General features: G+C 31.5%; 5 protein-coding genes across 5 annotated transcripts; 3 read left to right on the top strand and 2 right to left on the bottom strand.

Annotated features, from left to right (window-relative positions):
* Positions 1 to 3,322: 3,322 nt before the first annotated feature.
* Positions 3,323 to 4,933, bottom strand: Tsp_08924 (deoxyribonuclease II family protein). Its single transcript, XM_003382019.1, has 5 exons — positions 4,645 to 4,933; positions 4,433 to 4,600; positions 4,098 to 4,295; positions 3,475 to 3,701; positions 3,323 to 3,424 (listed from the first exon to the last, which is right to left on the bottom strand). Exons 1-5 carry the CDS (start codon positions 4,931 to 4,933, stop codon positions 3,323 to 3,325), a joined length of 984 nt encoding a protein of 327 aa, XP_003382067.1.
* Positions 4,934 to 7,893: 2,960 nt separating this feature from the next.
* Tsp_08923 (ubiquitin-conjugating enzyme E2) lies at positions 7,894 to 10,027 on the top strand. Its single transcript, XM_003382018.1, has 6 exons — positions 7,894 to 8,040; positions 8,309 to 8,526; positions 9,318 to 9,398; positions 9,449 to 9,564; positions 9,636 to 9,724; positions 9,779 to 10,027. The coding sequence occupies exons 1-6, from the start codon at positions 7,894 to 7,896 to the stop codon at positions 10,025 to 10,027; spliced, it is 900 nt and encodes a 299-aa protein (XP_003382066.1).
* Positions 10,028 to 10,335: 308 nt separating this feature from the next.
* On the top strand, positions 10,336 to 11,553 carry Tsp_08922 (ParA family protein). The gene is made up of 5 exons (XM_003382017.1): positions 10,336 to 10,550; positions 10,659 to 10,768; positions 10,821 to 10,975; positions 11,032 to 11,212; positions 11,275 to 11,553. Exons 1-5 carry the CDS (start codon positions 10,336 to 10,338, stop codon positions 11,409 to 11,411), a joined length of 798 nt encoding a protein of 265 aa, XP_003382065.1. The 3' UTR covers positions 11,412 to 11,553.
* Positions 11,554 to 11,571: 18 nt separating this feature from the next.
* Positions 11,572 to 13,884, bottom strand: Tsp_08921 (putative COP9 signalosome complex subunit 1). Its single transcript, XM_003382016.1, has 8 exons — positions 13,765 to 13,884; positions 13,436 to 13,623; positions 13,236 to 13,382; positions 13,044 to 13,179; positions 12,884 to 12,993; positions 12,221 to 12,323; positions 11,774 to 12,001; positions 11,572 to 11,619 (listed from the first exon to the last, which is right to left on the bottom strand). The coding sequence occupies exons 1-8, from the start codon at positions 13,882 to 13,884 to the stop codon at positions 11,572 to 11,574; spliced, it is 1,080 nt and encodes a 359-aa protein (XP_003382064.1).
* A 1,149-nt stretch (positions 13,885 to 15,033) lies between these two features.
* Tsp_08920 (AP-1 complex subunit beta-1) lies at positions 15,034 to 16,839 on the top strand. Its single transcript, XM_003382015.1, has 7 exons — positions 15,034 to 15,070; positions 15,135 to 15,240; positions 15,305 to 15,440; positions 15,847 to 16,092; positions 16,163 to 16,281; positions 16,342 to 16,410; positions 16,578 to 16,839. Exons 1-7 carry the CDS (start codon positions 15,034 to 15,036, stop codon positions 16,837 to 16,839), a joined length of 975 nt encoding a protein of 324 aa, XP_003382063.1.
* The last annotated feature ends 112 nt before the right edge of the window (positions 16,840 to 16,951 follow it).

Here is a 16,951-nt window from a genome sequence, read left to right as displayed (position 1 = left end):
GCTTTCATCAACGCAACTAGTAAGGAATAAAGATTCAAATGCCTGACAAACATGATCAAAACTTTATTTAAAACATATCTGGCATATAATTTATTGATATTATATTATGAAGTGTATATATTATTATAATATCAGTTTACGTAGTCATAGAAAAATAATTTTCGAAGCATCAATTTCTTATGTAGAAAGCAGAACTTCTAAAGTGTACTTGATCATCAATATAATCATAATGCGTGCTTTAGTGTATTGAAATTTCCGATTTGGTGTGTCTTGATTGTGCAATTTTTTTGTTATGTTTCTAGTATAGAGTGTTTTTTCTTGTAGAACTTTGTTCCTTCACTATCCGAGTTAATAAGGGGTGTCTATTTTATTCTCGTTCTTGATTGGCAGAAGCATGAATCTTTCATACACCTTATTTTGATTTTTTAGATGAGATTTAATAAAATTAATGTAGATGAAACGATAAAAGATTATTTATTTGAAGAATATGCAGTTACGTTTCAGTTTAAATGTTAATGATGAGAAAAATTACGAATTACTTATTTCAGCAGTATTGGTAAAGAATGAAGTTTGTTTATTTGAACAAGAGCATGACGTAACGTGTTTTCTTATCGGTTGTTGGACGTTCATGCATTCGGTTTTTTTTTCGTGACTACTAACCGAACAAAGTTAGAGTAGGTGCCTAAGGGAACGGCATGAATGTACAGTGCTGTCAACGATCAGTAATAAAATATCCGGTGAGATAACGCCGTCAACGATCAATAAGAAAACGCATTGAAAATTGTGTTCTTTATGGACTATCCCAAGAATTTCATGTTAAAATGTGCCTTAATTATTGATATTTTATAACGGGTCATATCGTAAAAAATAGTTGTACTCTCTTCAAAATAAAAATATTAGTGAATTTCTTGCTATTTAAATGAAATTACATGCAATACGTATAATTTTCATTTTTAAGTTTTTTCCATAGCAAATTTTCCGGTTTATAGAGCAGTAATTATAGTATAACTTATTTAATATATCAGTATTAAATTAAATTAAATTAAATTAAATTAAATTATATTATATTATATTATATTGTATTGTATTGTATTATATTATATTATATTATATTATATTATATTATATTATATTATATTATATTATATTATATTGTATTGTATTGTATTGCATTGTATAGTATTGTACTGTACATTGTATTTTATTTTATTGTGCTACATTGTATTATAGTTTTCACCAGTGAATAAATTTTTACCATTAAAAGTTATATTAAACTTTATTAAATTCACAAATAAATAAATACAATGCAAACTTTGAACAAGTTATATAAAATGCTGAATAGTACACAAGCAATAAATCGAGTTAGCTTAGCTCAAATACAAATTTCATAGGTTTGATGAGCAGATGTATAATTATAATTAATTATACACAAAAATGTAACCGGAATAAAAGCGTTGTTTCTGTATTTCATTTCAATTAAATATCATTTGAATTTTCAAAAAAACTGCTGTGCTAATTCAACGTTTAGAATGCTGCTTCAGCATTCAGATTTTACAACATTGCATATAGATTTCACATAAATATTGAAATTGTATGTAATAGTATATGGCTATCATTTCCTAATGTGCCATCACTGAAATTTGTCCTTGCCTGGCAAAGCAAAGCAATCAGATTCTTTTCTTTATATCTTCACGTTGTGATAAGATAAGAACTGGTTTTTCAACGAAGTAAGAAATAAAATAATAAAAGAAATTTAGGTACATTGAAAAATATGTGAAACAACATAAAAACAGCTTAAATTCAATAATTTACATATCTTGGCGCGTTCAGGATTTTTCAGACTAATTTGCAAATTTATAATAAGTTCCATTGCAGCTGTTGCATTCAGAAACTGCATTCTTGTGAAAAAAATATTCAGTGGATATCTAAAATCACTTTCTGCTAAAAGAATCACAGTTATTTGAACTGCTTCGGGAAATAATTATATAAATACATTATCAAATTAAAAAGATATAATTGCAAATGCAAATGTTTATTATGTTATGCCAGAGCTGTCGTTGTTATTCATGACTGTACTGAACAATTAATTATATAAATTGGAGTCCATCATCAATGTATTATATTATTTATCAATATTATTGATGAAAGTGAAAGAATAGAAACGCTGAAAGTGATTTCATTGCTTTCAGAAGAAGACGCTACGCATATTCTGCATGAACGTTCTGAACAAGCAGAACTTTGAAAAATGACAATCACTAATCAGTTGGCGCAGTGCTATCTAAATCATAACATTTTGATGTAGCTAGACCATATCTTGGACAACTGAACCATAAAACAAAAATCCATCTGAAGTGCATTAACATCAGTCTATAAAGCAGTATGCATTAACAAGCATCTTGAGATTCGTTATGTTTGTCACTCTATTAAATCATTAAGCAGCTTCTTTTGTTGTTGTAAATTTTCTAAGATTTATTATTCAATCAAATAAATACAGATTTTAAACTTGTAAAATAAATGTTGACCCATTGCACTGTAAATAAATATTTTCTTATAAGATATAATAATTTAAATAAAGCTTCACATCTAAAATGTTTTTCTTCAAAATGGCTTGAACACTCATTTTCTATTAATTTATCATTTCATAGATAAAATATCATTTAAACAATATAAGTAGTGAGGAGCAATATGTCCAGTAAAGTGTGATCAAAATGGATTGTTTATTGAAATATCATTTTAGAGAAAGAATTTTATTTCCAGAAAAAATTATATCAACTTTTTGTATACTGAAGACAGGGAATGCTTAAAAAACATGCATACGGTTAAGATCAGTTTTATTTTGCAATATGTACGCTTTGCAATATGAATTCATTACTTAAATATTATCAGATTGTTCTGAATAATGAGAATATGATTTAATTTATTGAAAAAATGCGCAATAACGCTCGGAAACATGTTTCTATGAAATCAAAATTAATAGAAAATTAAATAAGGCATATATCTTCTTTTTAAAGAATTTTCAATTATTCAAACAAAAACTGACAGATATAACATTACCAATGTTCATTCAATGTGCAAAATGATCTGTGCAATCCTTGCTAAAGATACTAATTATGATAAAATTGCTTATTACAGAAACGATTGTGAATAAGGTTGCAGCTTAATAAACTATGTAAAAAAGCAACAAACTAAAATATGGTTCTTGTCGAACTGTTCATTGAAATATATTTTGTTAAATCTCACGTACATAGAGTAAATTTAATTTCTGTTTTATTCAATTAAAGTTTTCAGACATGAAATGAGTTCCGCCATCATCCTTGTACCTTCATGTGCAATTTTCTACATTCTGACCAATTCGATTGAAATGACCAAAAATTGTAGCATCATCAATGCAAACCGCTATTGCTGGCTCTTTTGTTTGGCTTTTCTAAAAAAAGTATTTTCTTAAACGACTGCTTCTTACAACTTCAAATGTACATGATAAGGTTTGTCAATAACACAAAATTTGTTTCCTGGTTCACTAATTAACCACTGAGAGACATCACTTTCAAGAGAACTTGCTTGACCATCAACAGCAATGGGACTTGTTACTAATTTTATACTTCTGCCCAAAATCCGACAATCACTTTTCAATGTTTTATCTCTTGTTGTCCAAACTTTAATGCCTGTTTTTAATTTCTTCACAAGTACTCTTCGGTAAATCTCTGTAATTGGTTTCTGTGAAATTTATTTAAAATTCAGAGCAAGTTTCAATAAACAACGTTTAATTTTATCCGTTCAAATACTTATATTGAGGTAATATTAAGAAAGCACACCTTAAAATAGCAAAAATGTGTGCTGCTCACTGCGTTGATTGCAATAACGTTTTTCAAAATCATTCTATATTTCTGCAAAAAATGCTGCAACTTTTCTTAACGTATAATATGTTTCTCTGCATCAAATAATTATTATGACGATAATTTTAGCAAACTTTTTTCTGTTTGCCGCATATACTATTACTGTAAAATACAAAACAAATTATAAAAGCAGATTTATGTTAGCAGAGCAAAATTCTGCCAGATGTTTGTTCTGGAAATTTCGCAGTAACACATGTGACTTACCATATTTTGATTTTTCACTTTTACTATATATTGTCATTTTCAATCCTTGAGCAGCTGCTGTAGAAATTTGCTGTGTCACGGTTAACGGTGGCGTTAATCTTGATTCGCCATTAACCAATTTTTTCAGATTTGGTCGAGCTGGATCATCTGGTATATCATTGTGATATATCAGTGGAGTTGCAATTCTCAAGGCCATCGCTAAAAATTGCATGCATTTTATCATATGAAATTATTATTCAAATATATTTGCTTCAAATTCTTTTTCTGCATGAAATGTGAAACATCTTCCAAATAGTTCTGCGTAAGTGTAATCTTTTTCATGCAAATAAATTTACCAATTGCATCAATTTCGCTTTCTTTAATTGTCAAACAGATAAACAAATGTCCTTTCTGAATTTCTGCAGGTGGAAATACATATCCTGTTAGCGCTTTCGGGAATCCTGGTATTGTGTGAACAATCCATGAAGCTTCATCTGCAACTCCCGGATTCATCATTAAAACACCTATGTAGAATAATAATTAGAAGATTTGTTGTTTTCGTTTTAACCTTTGTTGTTGTTACCTTTGCTGTTTGATTTTGTTTTTACTTTTGGAACATCCGGTGGGATATTGTTGTAGGCAATAAATCTGTTATTTTGATTTGCCGCAATGACATGTTCAAGTGGTTTAAAAACTGCATGTCCATTATTTCTCGTAACATCTGGAATATTTTGCCATGCATTAGCTCCAGCTCCTGCAATCAATGCTTTTCCTGCATTCTGAGCTGGAGCTTTATATACAACAACCCTACATAGGATAAGTAATAAGTTATTGAATTCTTTTGCTAATCGTTTCATAATTTTCATTTATTTATAATTAATAATTATTTATTAAATTTTTTTAAATTTTTTGCTGCATTAAGTCTAAATTTTGTCTATTAAGAAGATGTAAAATTGACTATTCAGAAGAACATTTCAACTGTTGCTCAAGACACGTTCCTCCTTTACATAAATAACTAAGGAGAAAGAATTATCAGCAACACAAAAATGTATTTGACATTTTCCGCCACTGTACGTTAATCAATTCAGTAAGTTAATACAGCTGCTGTTTATTTGCAAGTTATTTTTACCTGGATCTAGCAAACATGCATGTAAAACAAATAAATTAATTAAAAATGCACTATTTCTTTTCTTTACTGTATGTATATCTATTTTACAAATTTTTTATTTTCTAAATATGTACTTCCATAAATGAAAAATTGTTTGCTAAAAACAACTTTTTTTGTTTAAAATTTGCAACAGTATGCACTTCAAGGATGATGACATACTAATTCGTGCGTGTGCAAATTCAGGTATACTTGATCATGAATCCACATGTAGGTGATCATTTAAATTTAGTAATCCTACTGAACTGCTCTATTTCTTTATTTCAGTCAAATTAAATATAATTTGAAATTTAGAAATAAAACACTCTTCTAATGTGGTATGTCGATGTGGCTTTAGTGATTTAGTTTTGTAATATTGCACATCGATTTCCTTTTGAGATTACAATCCCATGAAGTGGTACGTTTTATCATTTTCATAATGCATTTTCCTTAAATTTTGTCCATGCCTAATGATATCAAGCAGATCACTATCTTAAATAATATCTTTACGTTGTACAAAGATGTGAACCGATTTTTTAACGAAGTTACAAATAAAATAATAAAGTTATGTATATTTAAAGATATGGCAAGCAACATTAAAACAGCTTAAATTAAATAATTTATAAGTTCAAGATACGTTGGCATGTTCAAGATTTTCAGACTAATTCGCATATTTATTACAAGATGTTGTAGCCTAAATTCCTAATTAATCAATGGAAATCCAAAATCATTTTCAATTAAAATAAAATATTCACAATGATTTGAAATTCTTTGGGAAATAATGGATATGATTACATGGTGGAATTAGAATGATATCATTAGTGCCCTGCTATAGCTTCTATGGTTATTCATTATGTTATAAAAAATTCATTGTGTCAACTTGATTGCACTAGCAACGTATTTCATTATTTATCAATAAAATACATTTTAGTGAAAGTGGTCTCTTTGCCTTCAAAAGGCGACGCTACGCATATTCCGCATTAACGTTTAGGGCAAACAGAAGGTCAAAGAATAACAATCTCTTACCAATCTGCTTCCATATTACCATTCAAATCATAACATTTTGATGTAGCTACTGAATATCTTAGAAAAGAGAAGCATAAAACGAAAATCCATCCAATATGCATGATAAAGCATTCTTTATCAGCAAACATGTTGTCATTCGTTAATGTTTGTTAACCTATTAAAATCATTCAACAGCTGCTCTTGTTGTCGTAAATTTTCTGACATTATTCAAATAAATATTGCTTGTAATCTTGAAAAATAAATATTTATCCGCAACACTGTAAATAAAAATTTTTTAGCATCTGATAATTTAATAAACTTTTTTGTTAGAAATGGAATTCTCATTGTATGCTCATGGCGTAAGATTTGTTCTTTTCTCTAACTGTTCATCGATTCAAATTGTTCTGTTCTGATTAGCTGCAATATTTTTCATGTCATTGGTCCAATTTTTTTCATTACGTAACACTAGTTCAAGTGACCAAACTTCATTATTTCGGAATTTTTATTAAATTTACTTTTATGAAAAATCCAAAATGTTTATCCATTTTACACTTTTTAGTGACTGCTGTTTTCAATATCATTTTTTTTTCATTTTCTACATTTTATTATTACTGTAACACAGTGAATTTGAATGAAATGAGATAGACATAGTCAGGAATAAGCAAACTTTTTGTACCTTGACACCTCATCGACCCCCTGTGGATTCCTTGATGCCTCATCGACCCCCAAGCTCATACAATAAATATTATTAATAGTAAATTTCTTTATTATAAGGTGTCCTTTACCCTTTTTATAATTACTGATTCTCGATCAGACATTGTTTTCACTGATGGGAAGTAATAATAATATCTACTTTATGGTTCGCATCTAATTTCTGAATGTGCAGTTGCGGGGGTGTTCTTTTTCATCTTTGATATTTTATTACACAAAGAAGGTTGCAATAAAATATTTTTATCAATGAAACGTTGAGTACTGCAGTTATTCTAAATATACATTATTGGGTAATAAAATTCGGAACATTGTATAACAGTAAGTATCATCAGTATATGAGCGAACGATAAGAAGATCATTTTCGATCAATAAAATAAATGAATAATAAGTAAAAGTTGCATCAGTCACAATACGCATGTTAGGATGTCCTCCCTCCTCTTGTGGACCGTTCAGAGTCCACTGCACGCCGGGCTTGTTCTGCCAAGAAGTCTAAAATAGTCTGCGAGGTCGGTTCTTCCGCCAGCTTCCCACACATTGATCTTTCTATCGGGATTGTATGTCCTTTGGAAGTTGGGGCACCAGTTGCTTTAGTGCCATCCGGAAGCCGGATACAGCGGTGTCGAAATTCTTTCCAATTGCCTTCAATTCTAATAGGTGACCATTCAACTTGTTATGCATTACCAATAGTCCTTCCTTTCCCTTGCCGGCCTCGTTCGTGATGCTGAATATCTGGAGGATGTGCGCGTCCAACACATCTGAGACTCGGTGAATCGGTCGTGTTGCAGTATTTACACTACTGCTAGATAGTTTTCTGCTGCTGTTGTCACGCCGTTGATTGCATGTAGTGCTGCGCCAGCCAGGCAAGATCGAAGATGCACGAATTTGGTGACATCTTCGAGGTCTTCTCTCCGGTGCACTACTGCATTAAACTGATTCCAGAAGGTCTTGAATTGGAGGATGTCAAAATCGACCTGGTCGTGTTGGGTTTGTTGTTGTTCGCCGGCAGTTGAGTTGTTTCGGTCGACGACGGTGTCTCAGCAGTTGCCAGCAGTTCGTCTGCATAAGTCGCTGGTTCGATTCCGGCTCGGACGACCAAAAAATGTTGTGAAATTTTTCTGGTTCGAACTTGAAGATCTTTTTTGTAGTGGACTGTTTATGTTATTTATAGATAATCAGTAATAAGGTGTGTGATGAAATTCGATTTATTCAGTTCAAACAAGGAATGGAAAAGTGAGATAGCAAGCAAAAGGTGGTTCAAGCGATCTTATAGATGGCGTGATCCGTAGTATTTTTTCCCTCCTCACTCGTATTTATACATTTTTCTTGACCGGACTCCGCGTCTGGTGGCTTAAATCTTCGAAAAAACAATTAGAAAACCGGCTTGGTTGCGCAATCGCTCAGACTATGCGGCTTCGCTGGGTCTGAAGAGCCGCGCTGTCAGAACCATTTCACTTTGACGCCTTTTCCACAGCTGACCACCGCAGTTGTGGCAGGTATACAGCATGATGCTGACCTGTTTACCGCTCAATTGCGATTCCATTGTTTACTGTTGAGAAAAACAAGGGAGGCAGCTGGCGTTGCGTCACCGTTGTTTTCGTACTAGGCGCAATGTTTTGACCGTAGGGAGTTTTGTGTACTGATGAGCAGGTATAGAGAAAAGATTTCTCAACAAATAAAATTGCCATTAAAACATGCCGTAAATAAAATAATAAATTTTGCGGCAAATGACTAGTAGTCTAATGGCAAACTATTTACTTTTACCAGATTGATTTATTAATGCCTGAATTTTTCTTTAAGTATAGTATGAACATGTTAATTACTTTTCTGCACGTATTTTTAAAATTTTTTAAATGATGAAATTTAGTGGTGAAGTTTAATGATGAAAAAAATTTTTTTTTGAATATTTATTATTCTTATTGTGGATTTTTATTATTATGATTTAAAGCACTAGAAATGTCCACTCCGGCAAGAAGACGTTTGATGCGTGATTTCAAAAGGCAAATAATTTATTTTCTACAAATCCTTCTTATTTTATTTCAGTGATTTATTACGTAAAATGTTCTATTCTTTTCTTCTTTAACATGTTGATCATTTGGAATGTGTATGCATTATTAGAAGCATATAATTTCATAATTGCATTTCTTTATCTTTAAATTGTTTAAAAGTTTGTTTAGAGAAGGGCAGTTGTGAATTGTATCAGTTATAATATTTTTAAGTAAAATTTTATGTTTTTTAAAGCTTCTTTTAAATGTAAAAAAGATAGTTTAGTAATGAAGTAAGATTTTAAAAATGTATTTTAATAATTTATAATATTTTAGTATACTAAATAATAATATTTCATTAATAAGAAACAGGAAATATACTGAATGAGTATTGTTTAGACTTCAAGATGATCCACCTTCTGGTGTTAGTGGTGCACCGACTGAAGACAATATATTAATATGGCAAGCTATTATTTTTGGGTGAGCATTTCACAATTTTGTTCTTGATCCAATGTTGGTTTTACTTTTAGACCTCAAGATTCTCCTTTTGAAGATGGCACTTTTAAAGTAATATTAGAATTTACCGAAGAATATCCGAATAAACCTCCCAACGTAAAATTTCTATCAAAAATGTTTCATCCAAACGGTGCTCATTAATGACAATTGGTGAAATTAATTGACATTTTCGATTAGGAACTTTTTTTCAAATTTTTGTAGTTTATTCCGATGGCAGTATTTGTTTGGATATTCTACAGAATCGTTGGTCGCCCACTTATGATGTTGCAGCAATTTTGACAAGTCTTCAAGTATTATTAAAATAGTTGTTTTATTGTTATTAAGAGAAAAGTTTCGTTGTTCAGTCTCTTCTTGATGAACCGAATCCGACTTCTCCGGCTAATTCGGTGGCTGCTCAGTTGTATCAAGAAAATCGGAAAGAATACAACAAGCGGGTTCAGCAAGTTGTGGAATGGTCATGGATGAATTTTCCAGACGACGAAGTCCCGGAACATTCTGAAACTCCGCGTGGCAGTCGTCGTCGGTCCTCATCCCGGGATGCATCCAGTGGTCAATCCACCAGTCAACCAGGCGAATCTGTTCCACAGACTTGAATTTATAAAATTTATCTTTGTACGAGTTGTTTCAAAGATCTGTTCAGTTTAAACAGCAGCTCGGTGTAATTCCACTCTCCGAAATGGGACAGTGAAAAATACATACGAGGTGAACATTTTTTGTTTTTGCCACATGCTTACTCAATGCACGGTTTTATTTTCGTTTATGATGATTCATTTCGACAGTGAACACTGACTTGAGGAATAAAAAGACCAATATCAGGGATGGATTGGATTTTCAATTTTATATCAATGAACTGTGTGATTTTGATTCAGTTGATTATTTCACAATTGTGGTTGAAGTTGAAATGTTAATTTTTGTGTTTTGTACCAAGATGCCAGCAGAGGTGATTTTAATTCTTTCCGGCAAAGGCGGTGTGGGAAAGACCACGTTCGCTTGTCAGTTGGCGATGTTGATCAGTGAACAGTACAAAGTTGGATTATTGGACCTGGACTTGTGCGGTCCTAGCGTTCCAACCGTTCTTGGCTTGAAAGATCACCTTGTCCATGAATCTCCTCTGGGGTATGTTGTTTGCTTTATTCTTTTTATTCTAGAAACTTATTCTTCAGTAAATATGTAATATAATAATTGAGTAAATAATTTTGATATGGTAATTTGACTTGTCACAAGGTGGACTCCGGTTTATGCGGATAAAGAAGAAAAATTGGCTGTAATGTCGGTTGGTTTCCTGTTAAACAACCAAGATTCAGCGATAATTTGGCGTGGACCGAAGAAAGAAGGTAACAATTGTTCACTTTTATTGTATGCATTACAATTGATTGATTTGCGCAGCCATGGTGGAACAATTTGTAAAAAAAGTGAACTGGGGAGATGTGGACTTTTTGATTGTCGACACACCGCCGGGAACAAGCGACGAACACATATCCGTCGTCCAGCATTTGGAAAATATGCATCTGGCAGGTGCTGTCATCGTCACCACTCCACAAGTGATAATTGACAAACCAAATTAATAATTTAATAATTCAATTTGCCAATTAATTAGGAAGTGTCGTTGATTGACGCTGCTCGCGAAATTTCCTTTTGCAAAGTGACAGGCATTAATATTCTCGGCGTTGTGGAAAACATGAGTGGATACTTGTGCCCGTACTGTGACCACGTGACGAACGTTTTGTCCTCCCATACTGGAGTGCAATTCTGCCAGCAACACCAAGTTGATTTTTTAGGTAAATTGACAAATAAACAAACAATAAAAAATACAATTAAATTTTAATATTTATTTCTACAGGACAATTGCCGATTGAAATTCGTCTGTCGCAATGCATGGAGGATGGGAAAAATTTTTGCAAACTGAATCCAGAAAGTAACGCTTCTGTAGTTTTCAAAGATATCTGGGATAAAATATCGAGAAAAATTAACTCATAAAATAGAAAGAAGATGCTGCTCTTATTATTAGTCTCAACTCAGAAAAAAAAACACTTTTCATATTTCCGTTTTATAAAATGTCGAATTATTTATATAGTTTATATTATGCTGATGAAGTGAGTAGAAAAATGAAAATTAAAAAATTAACATCTCAATTTATTCATTCACAGTGATTTCGACGGCGATCCATTAACGGTTCTTCTGATTTCTGAAATAATTGTCAAAAATACACACGTCTAAAATCATCAACAATACTTACAAAAGCTATGTTCGTTCGATGAATTAAATTACGAATAACTGTCGTCTACAAACAACAACAAAACTGTAATTAAGCAAAGATTATACAACACATACAAATTTACCTCAACCAAGCGTCTAAGCTTGCGCAACTGTATGTCAGCTTTTTGAGCTAATACATGTCGAGGGTCAGGTTTTCGCATATAAATATATTTGTCAACACTGTCGATTACTCTGTCCGTTATGTAACCAGCTTCGATCAATAATATTAACTGCCTCTCAATTTCTTCAACGCTAGTGTCAAAAGTGGACGCCATTGTCTGCATACTGACCGATGAATATGGATACAAAAACTAAAAAATGAACATAAATTCCATCAATTTCCATCTTACGATGTAAAAATCGAAAAATGTCGAACTTGTGCAAAACTTCGATTTCGAATCCTCATGTACAAACTGTTCACGTGGGGTTCAATGTATACATCGATACTCAAATATGCCTTTAAAAGAAAATATAAAAACAATCATAAATTGAAATAATATCAATTGATCAAGTCAGATCTATTAACATACCCTGATAGAATCTAACAACGAAAAAAGTTTTTTGTACTGACAGTCTATGTATGTTTGCAGAATTTCCCGAACAATCAAGTTCTCTTCCATCAATTTCCGTTCTCTAAAATCAAAGTTTATTTTTCATTAAATTTTGCTTATTTTTTAAACAAAAATTAAAGAAAACTTTGATATTTCTTCCAACTGCTCGGCGTCACATTTGGAAGCCATTTTCTCCTTCAAAACGTCATTCTTCAAACTAGCGCGTTCAAAAGTGGCCAACGCACAAATTCCACAATACAGAGCAATATGTTCAGTTGAGATAACATAAAAAAATAAACAAAGAAAAATTAGTTCAATAATTTTAAATTATTATTCACAAATATTATTTTATTTCAAAATTCAAAAACTGTTCGACCATACTTCGGGAAATAAAAAGTTTTCAATGTCCACTTTCAAAAAAGCATGTGCTGATTTCTTGAATTCCCCTTCACACAAATATGCTATTCCTTTCGCTGCGTACAATTTGCCCAGGTAAGGCATCAAACTTCTTGACCTTTCATTCTAAAATTGAACGAAATATTCAAAATAATAATAATAATAAGAATAATGAACTTTTCATAAATTATTAAATCAGGAATTAAGTAAAATACCGCACCAAATGCTTTATGTTTTTTTAAATACCTTAAGTTATTCAAAAATGTCAAAATTTTTTTTACCTCACTTTCAATTGTTGCAATAGCAGCTTCGCTGACGGAAATTACCTCAGACCAGCGTTGTGTGTATATGCATAACTGTAAGTATTTCATCACAAAAGGATGTAATTTTAAAATCCAACACTTACTTTGATAAAAGTCAGCTGCGCTGACAGCATTGTCGTTTTGTCACAACAATGCTGTATTGCTTTAGAAGCACATTTGTAAGCTTTACCCAATTCTCCCATTTCCAAATGATGCTCGCCAAGATATAGAAAACCACGTCTGAATGAATCGAAAACTTACCAATATCATTAATAAAAGGGTTTGAAAGAAATTACCGAATGCTTTCTTTAATACTATTGCAACGATAAACGTTCAATTCTTGGTCAAGTTTTTCAAATTTTGCTTTCGCTTTTCGCTTCTGAACCTCAAACCAATCAGCATCAAATGGTGGGACAGTTATGGCCGTTTCGCCCAAAAAGCTCCTAGAATACATGCTATTAATAATTGTTTAAAAAGTAAACAAAAAATGAAACACCTTTTCTTGCTCAGTTCAGTAAGTTTCCCATGAATTACGCTGTACAAATGATAATTACTGGTAAGTTTGACCTTCTGCAAAGCCAACAGCAGCGCTTGAGCACGTAAGGATGGACATCGGTTTGCAATAAACAAAAGTCGATGCAATTCTGCATAACCGCTGTACACCTTGATGTACTCTTCCAAATCCTAAAAGCTTTTTATTGTTTTGTAAAAAGTTCATCAACCTGAACAAGTTTCACTACTTTTGCACAAATAATAATAAATTACTTTATGCAAACAACTATATTAAAAGTTCATAACCGTAGTGTTTGTGATAGGCAAACTTACAAATCTTTCCAAGTAGACTTCTTTCCCAGCAGAATTTTCATTTATCACATCAATCAACAGAGAATTCGGTAAATGTTCATGATTGACACAATCACCATTGCTCATATGCTGATACTCCATCTCTGCAAAACAAGCAACTTACAAAAGACAAAACACTTCATCCATCATTGTTTACAGTATGTTTTAAGAATTCAGGTTTATCATTGTTTTGCTACAGCGTTTTTTATATGCAAATATTTTTATAAGACATTTAAAATTATACTAATAAATAAGGATTATATTCAAATTTTCAAGCATGTTTAATAATTTACAGCTGAAACGTCATTAACAAAGATACATTTCTGATTCCAAAATAAAGAAATTTTAATGATTGCACAAAATTAATACTTTTAAAATTCCTTGTAGAGTTTTCTTTTTATTTTATTATTTGAAAAAAAAGTTTTAAAATATTCTCTACAATTATGTCAACTATTTAAAATAGCCAGACTAGTTCATTCTGAAATATGCAGTTTAAAGGAAAATTATCTGTAAAATGTAAAAAATGACTAGCTGTAATGCAATGTCTTGATCTTTTTATTACTTGTAAAGATGAAACCCGTTTTTTGTTCATTAATAATATTATCCAAACTCATCATCATTGTTACAGTAGGTCACTTCAGAAAAGCAAACCTGCACAATAAAAACTGTAACACATCAATAATTTGGCTATTGGTTGAATAGGTTTTAGCTCGTTGGTTTAGGTCATCTGTTTTTACTATTATCAGTTTTATTCGTGCATAAAGTTTTTAAACATACTTCCTTGAGGTAATGAAATTTTCAACAGTACAAGAATGAGCCCATATTTTATGTTTTATTTTAAACATTTTTAATTATGTGAAGTAGTAGAATATTTAGAATTCTGCAGCTTTGAGAAGATTTTTTATTTTGAAATAATGGAAATTTATTATGATGTTTGAATAATTTTTCAACTGTTTCTTATACTTTTCGATGAAACATCTCATTTTGAGGGCAATTTTTGGTATACGTTACTTGATAAGTAAACTTTTACTTTATATCTTATACCATAATTATACTTTTTAATTAATAGAATGAGATTTTTTAAAGGTATACTGCTGATTATTATTAAAATGACGCGACTTCTCATGTATTTAATTTTTGTTTCATAATTTTATATATTCTTCTAAATATTGTAATATTTAATTGTAAAATAGATGTTTGTTCATTTATTAATATCACGTTGCTTTAGATTTTTATTTTAAACTCTGGAAGATGAGTGATTCAAAGTATTTTACCACCACAAAAAAAGGTTTGTCGAATTATTGGTTATTTTGCGTATATTGATTAATTAATTACTTTTGTACAATGTTCAGGAGAAATATTTGAACTGAAGAGCGAGCTGAATAGTGATAGAAAAGAAAAGAAGAAAGAAGCTGTAAAAAAAGTAATAGCCAGCATGACTGTTGGAAAGGATGTCAGGTGATGAAAATAATAATGATTTTTTTGCAAAGCGATTATTTGTATGCATTTATTTCATTTTCAGTGCACTATTCCCTGATGTAGTGAACTGCATGCAGACGGATAATTTGGAACTGAAAAAGCTCGTTTATCTGTATTTGATGAACTACGCTAAGACACAACCCGATTTAGCTATTATGGCAGTGAATACTTTTGTAAAAGTGAGTGAAAAGTGCTCTTTTATTTGTTTTTCACTTTATTCATACCTATAAACTGTGCAATAGTGAAGGGCAAATTTTTTCTGCACTGCGCATGAGTTGCTCATTTGAAATGGCTGTTTTTCAATTTCAAATAAATGTAAATTGAATCTTTTGTAAGTGAAACTTTATATTGTATTTGATTTTTTTGAAAATCAGTAATTTATTTTTGAAATAAAAGTTATCTTACATTTTTTGCAGTATATATATATATATATGTATAATTTGCACCACAATTTCAAGCAGGTTGTTCATATGTATCAACAAATGTAATATTTTATTTTGCACGTGGATTAATGTCCAAGCAGAAATATTTGCTATTTTGTATATTATTATTATATTTATTTTATAAAGTGTACCTTTAAAACAGGATTGCGAAGATCCGAATCCATTGATTCGAGCACTTGCAGTTCGAACAATGGGATGCATTCGAGTGGATAAAATTACAGAATATTTGTGTGATCCTTTGCGCAAATGTTTGAAAGATGAAGATCCATATGTACGAAAAACCGCTGCAGTTTGTGTTGTCAAATTGTACGACATCAACGCTGAACTTGTCGAAGATCAGGGTTTTCTTGATCAATTAAAAGAGCTAATGTCCGATTCCAATCCAATGGTATAAGAAAATTTTATCTTTATCCTTTTGAATCACCGAGATATTTTCTGAGAGCGCTTGGTATCAATAGGTGGTCGCTAATGCAGTGGCAGCGTTGACTGAAATCAATGAAATGAGTCCGAAACCGTTGATGGAAATGAATTCACAAACGGTGAACAAATTACTGACCGCCTTAAATGAATGCACAGAGTATGCAGATTTCGATGTACATATGCATTTAATTTACAATAATTGATGTTCTGATTTCAGGTGGGGCCAGGTATTTATTTTGGATTCTTTGGCAAATTATATTCCAAAAGACGAAAGAGAGGCTCAGAGGTGTTTATTTTTAAAATATTCTTGTTTCTGTTAATTATTCAATTGTTGGTTTTAGCATTTGCGAACGGGTCTGTCCAAGACTCGCGCACGCCAACGCTGCTGTAGTGTTGTCTGCTGTTAAAGTGTGAAATACATTTTATTATTTATGATTGTAATGTATTATTCAGTGTAATTATTATAAACCGGGTACTTATGAAATTTTTGAAAGCAATCGTTTCCGACACTGATTTTGTAAATATGCTGGTGAAAAAGATGGCTCCACCGCTTGTGACACTTCTATCCGCCGAGACTGAAATACAATACGTCGCTTTACCGAATATTAATTTGATCGTACAGAAGATGTATTTGTTGTTGATGTTGTTTCCTTTAACTGATTATGAAAATGCTAAAGGAGTTCTTTCATGCATTCACGTGTGCCTGATCGTATGAACCTTGGTACGAGAGTATCTTTTGTGAAATACAACGATCCAATTTATGTAAAAATTGGAAAAGCTGGACATCATGATTCGCTTACCATCCCAAGCTGATATTGACCTAGTGT

Source organism: Trichinella spiralis, assembly GCF_000181795.1.
Source record: "Trichinella spiralis strain ISS 195 chromosome Unknown Scfld1, whole genome shotgun sequence".
Taxonomy (NCBI): domain Eukaryota; kingdom Metazoa; phylum Nematoda; class Enoplea; order Trichinellida; family Trichinellidae; genus Trichinella; species Trichinella spiralis.
The sequence above is the reverse complement of the archived record's forward strand: the minus strand, read 5'-3'. Positions and strand labels throughout refer to the sequence as shown.

Excerpts from the sequence above, each read along its gene's own strand:
- Tsp_08924 (XM_003382019.1), bottom strand. The coding sequence starts at position 4,933 with ATGAAACGATTAGCAAAAGAATTCAATAACTTATTACTTATCCTATGT. Across the intron at positions 3,702-4,097 it reads AAGTGAAAAATCAAAATATG|AGATTTACCGAAGAGTACTT; the intron begins GTAAGTCACATG and ends AACCAATTACAG. Across the intron at positions 3,425-3,474 it reads TTATTGACAAACCTTATCAT|AAAAGCCAAACAAAAGAGCC; the intron begins GTACATTTGAAG and ends TACTTTTTTTAG.
- Tsp_08923 (XM_003382018.1), top strand. The coding sequence starts at position 7,894 with ATGTCAAAATCGACCTGGTCGTGTTGGGTTTGTTGTTGTTCGCCGGCA. Across the intron at positions 8,041-8,308 it reads TCGGACGACCAAAAAATGTT|AAAACCGGCTTGGTTGCGCA; the intron begins GTGAAATTTTTC and ends AAAAACAATTAG. Across the intron at positions 9,725-9,778 it reads CAATTTTGACAAGTCTTCAA|TCTCTTCTTGATGAACCGAA; the intron begins GTATTATTAAAA and ends TTCGTTGTTCAG.
- Tsp_08922 (XM_003382017.1), top strand. The coding sequence starts at position 10,336 with ATGTTAATTTTTGTGTTTTGTACCAAGATGCCAGCAGAGGTGATTTTA. Across the intron at positions 10,551-10,658 it reads GTCCATGAATCTCCTCTGGG|GTGGACTCCGGTTTATGCGG; the intron begins GTATGTTGTTTG and ends ACTTGTCACAAG. Across the intron at positions 11,213-11,274 it reads ACACCAAGTTGATTTTTTAG|GACAATTGCCGATTGAAATT; the intron begins GTAAATTGACAA and ends TTATTTCTACAG.
- Tsp_08921 (XM_003382016.1), bottom strand. The coding sequence starts at position 13,884 with ATGGAGTATCAGCATATGAGCAATGGTGATTGTGTCAATCATGAACAT. Across the intron at positions 13,180-13,235 it reads AGTATTAAAGAAAGCATTCG|ACGTGGTTTTCTATATCTTG; the intron begins GTAATTTCTTTC and ends CGATTCATTCAG. Across the intron at positions 11,620-11,773 it reads AGCTTAGACGCTTGGTTGAG|AAATCAGAAGAACCGTTAAT; the intron begins GTAAATTTGTAT and ends CAATTATTTCAG.
- Tsp_08920 (XM_003382015.1), top strand. The coding sequence starts at position 15,034 with ATGAGTGATTCAAAGTATTTTACCACCACAAAAAAAG. Across the intron at positions 15,241-15,304 it reads ACTGTTGGAAAGGATGTCAG|TGCACTATTCCCTGATGTAG; the intron begins GTGATGAAAATA and ends TTTCATTTTCAG. Across the intron at positions 16,282-16,341 it reads GCCTTAAATGAATGCACAGA|GTGGGGCCAGGTATTTATTT; the intron begins GTATGCAGATTT and ends TTCTGATTTCAG.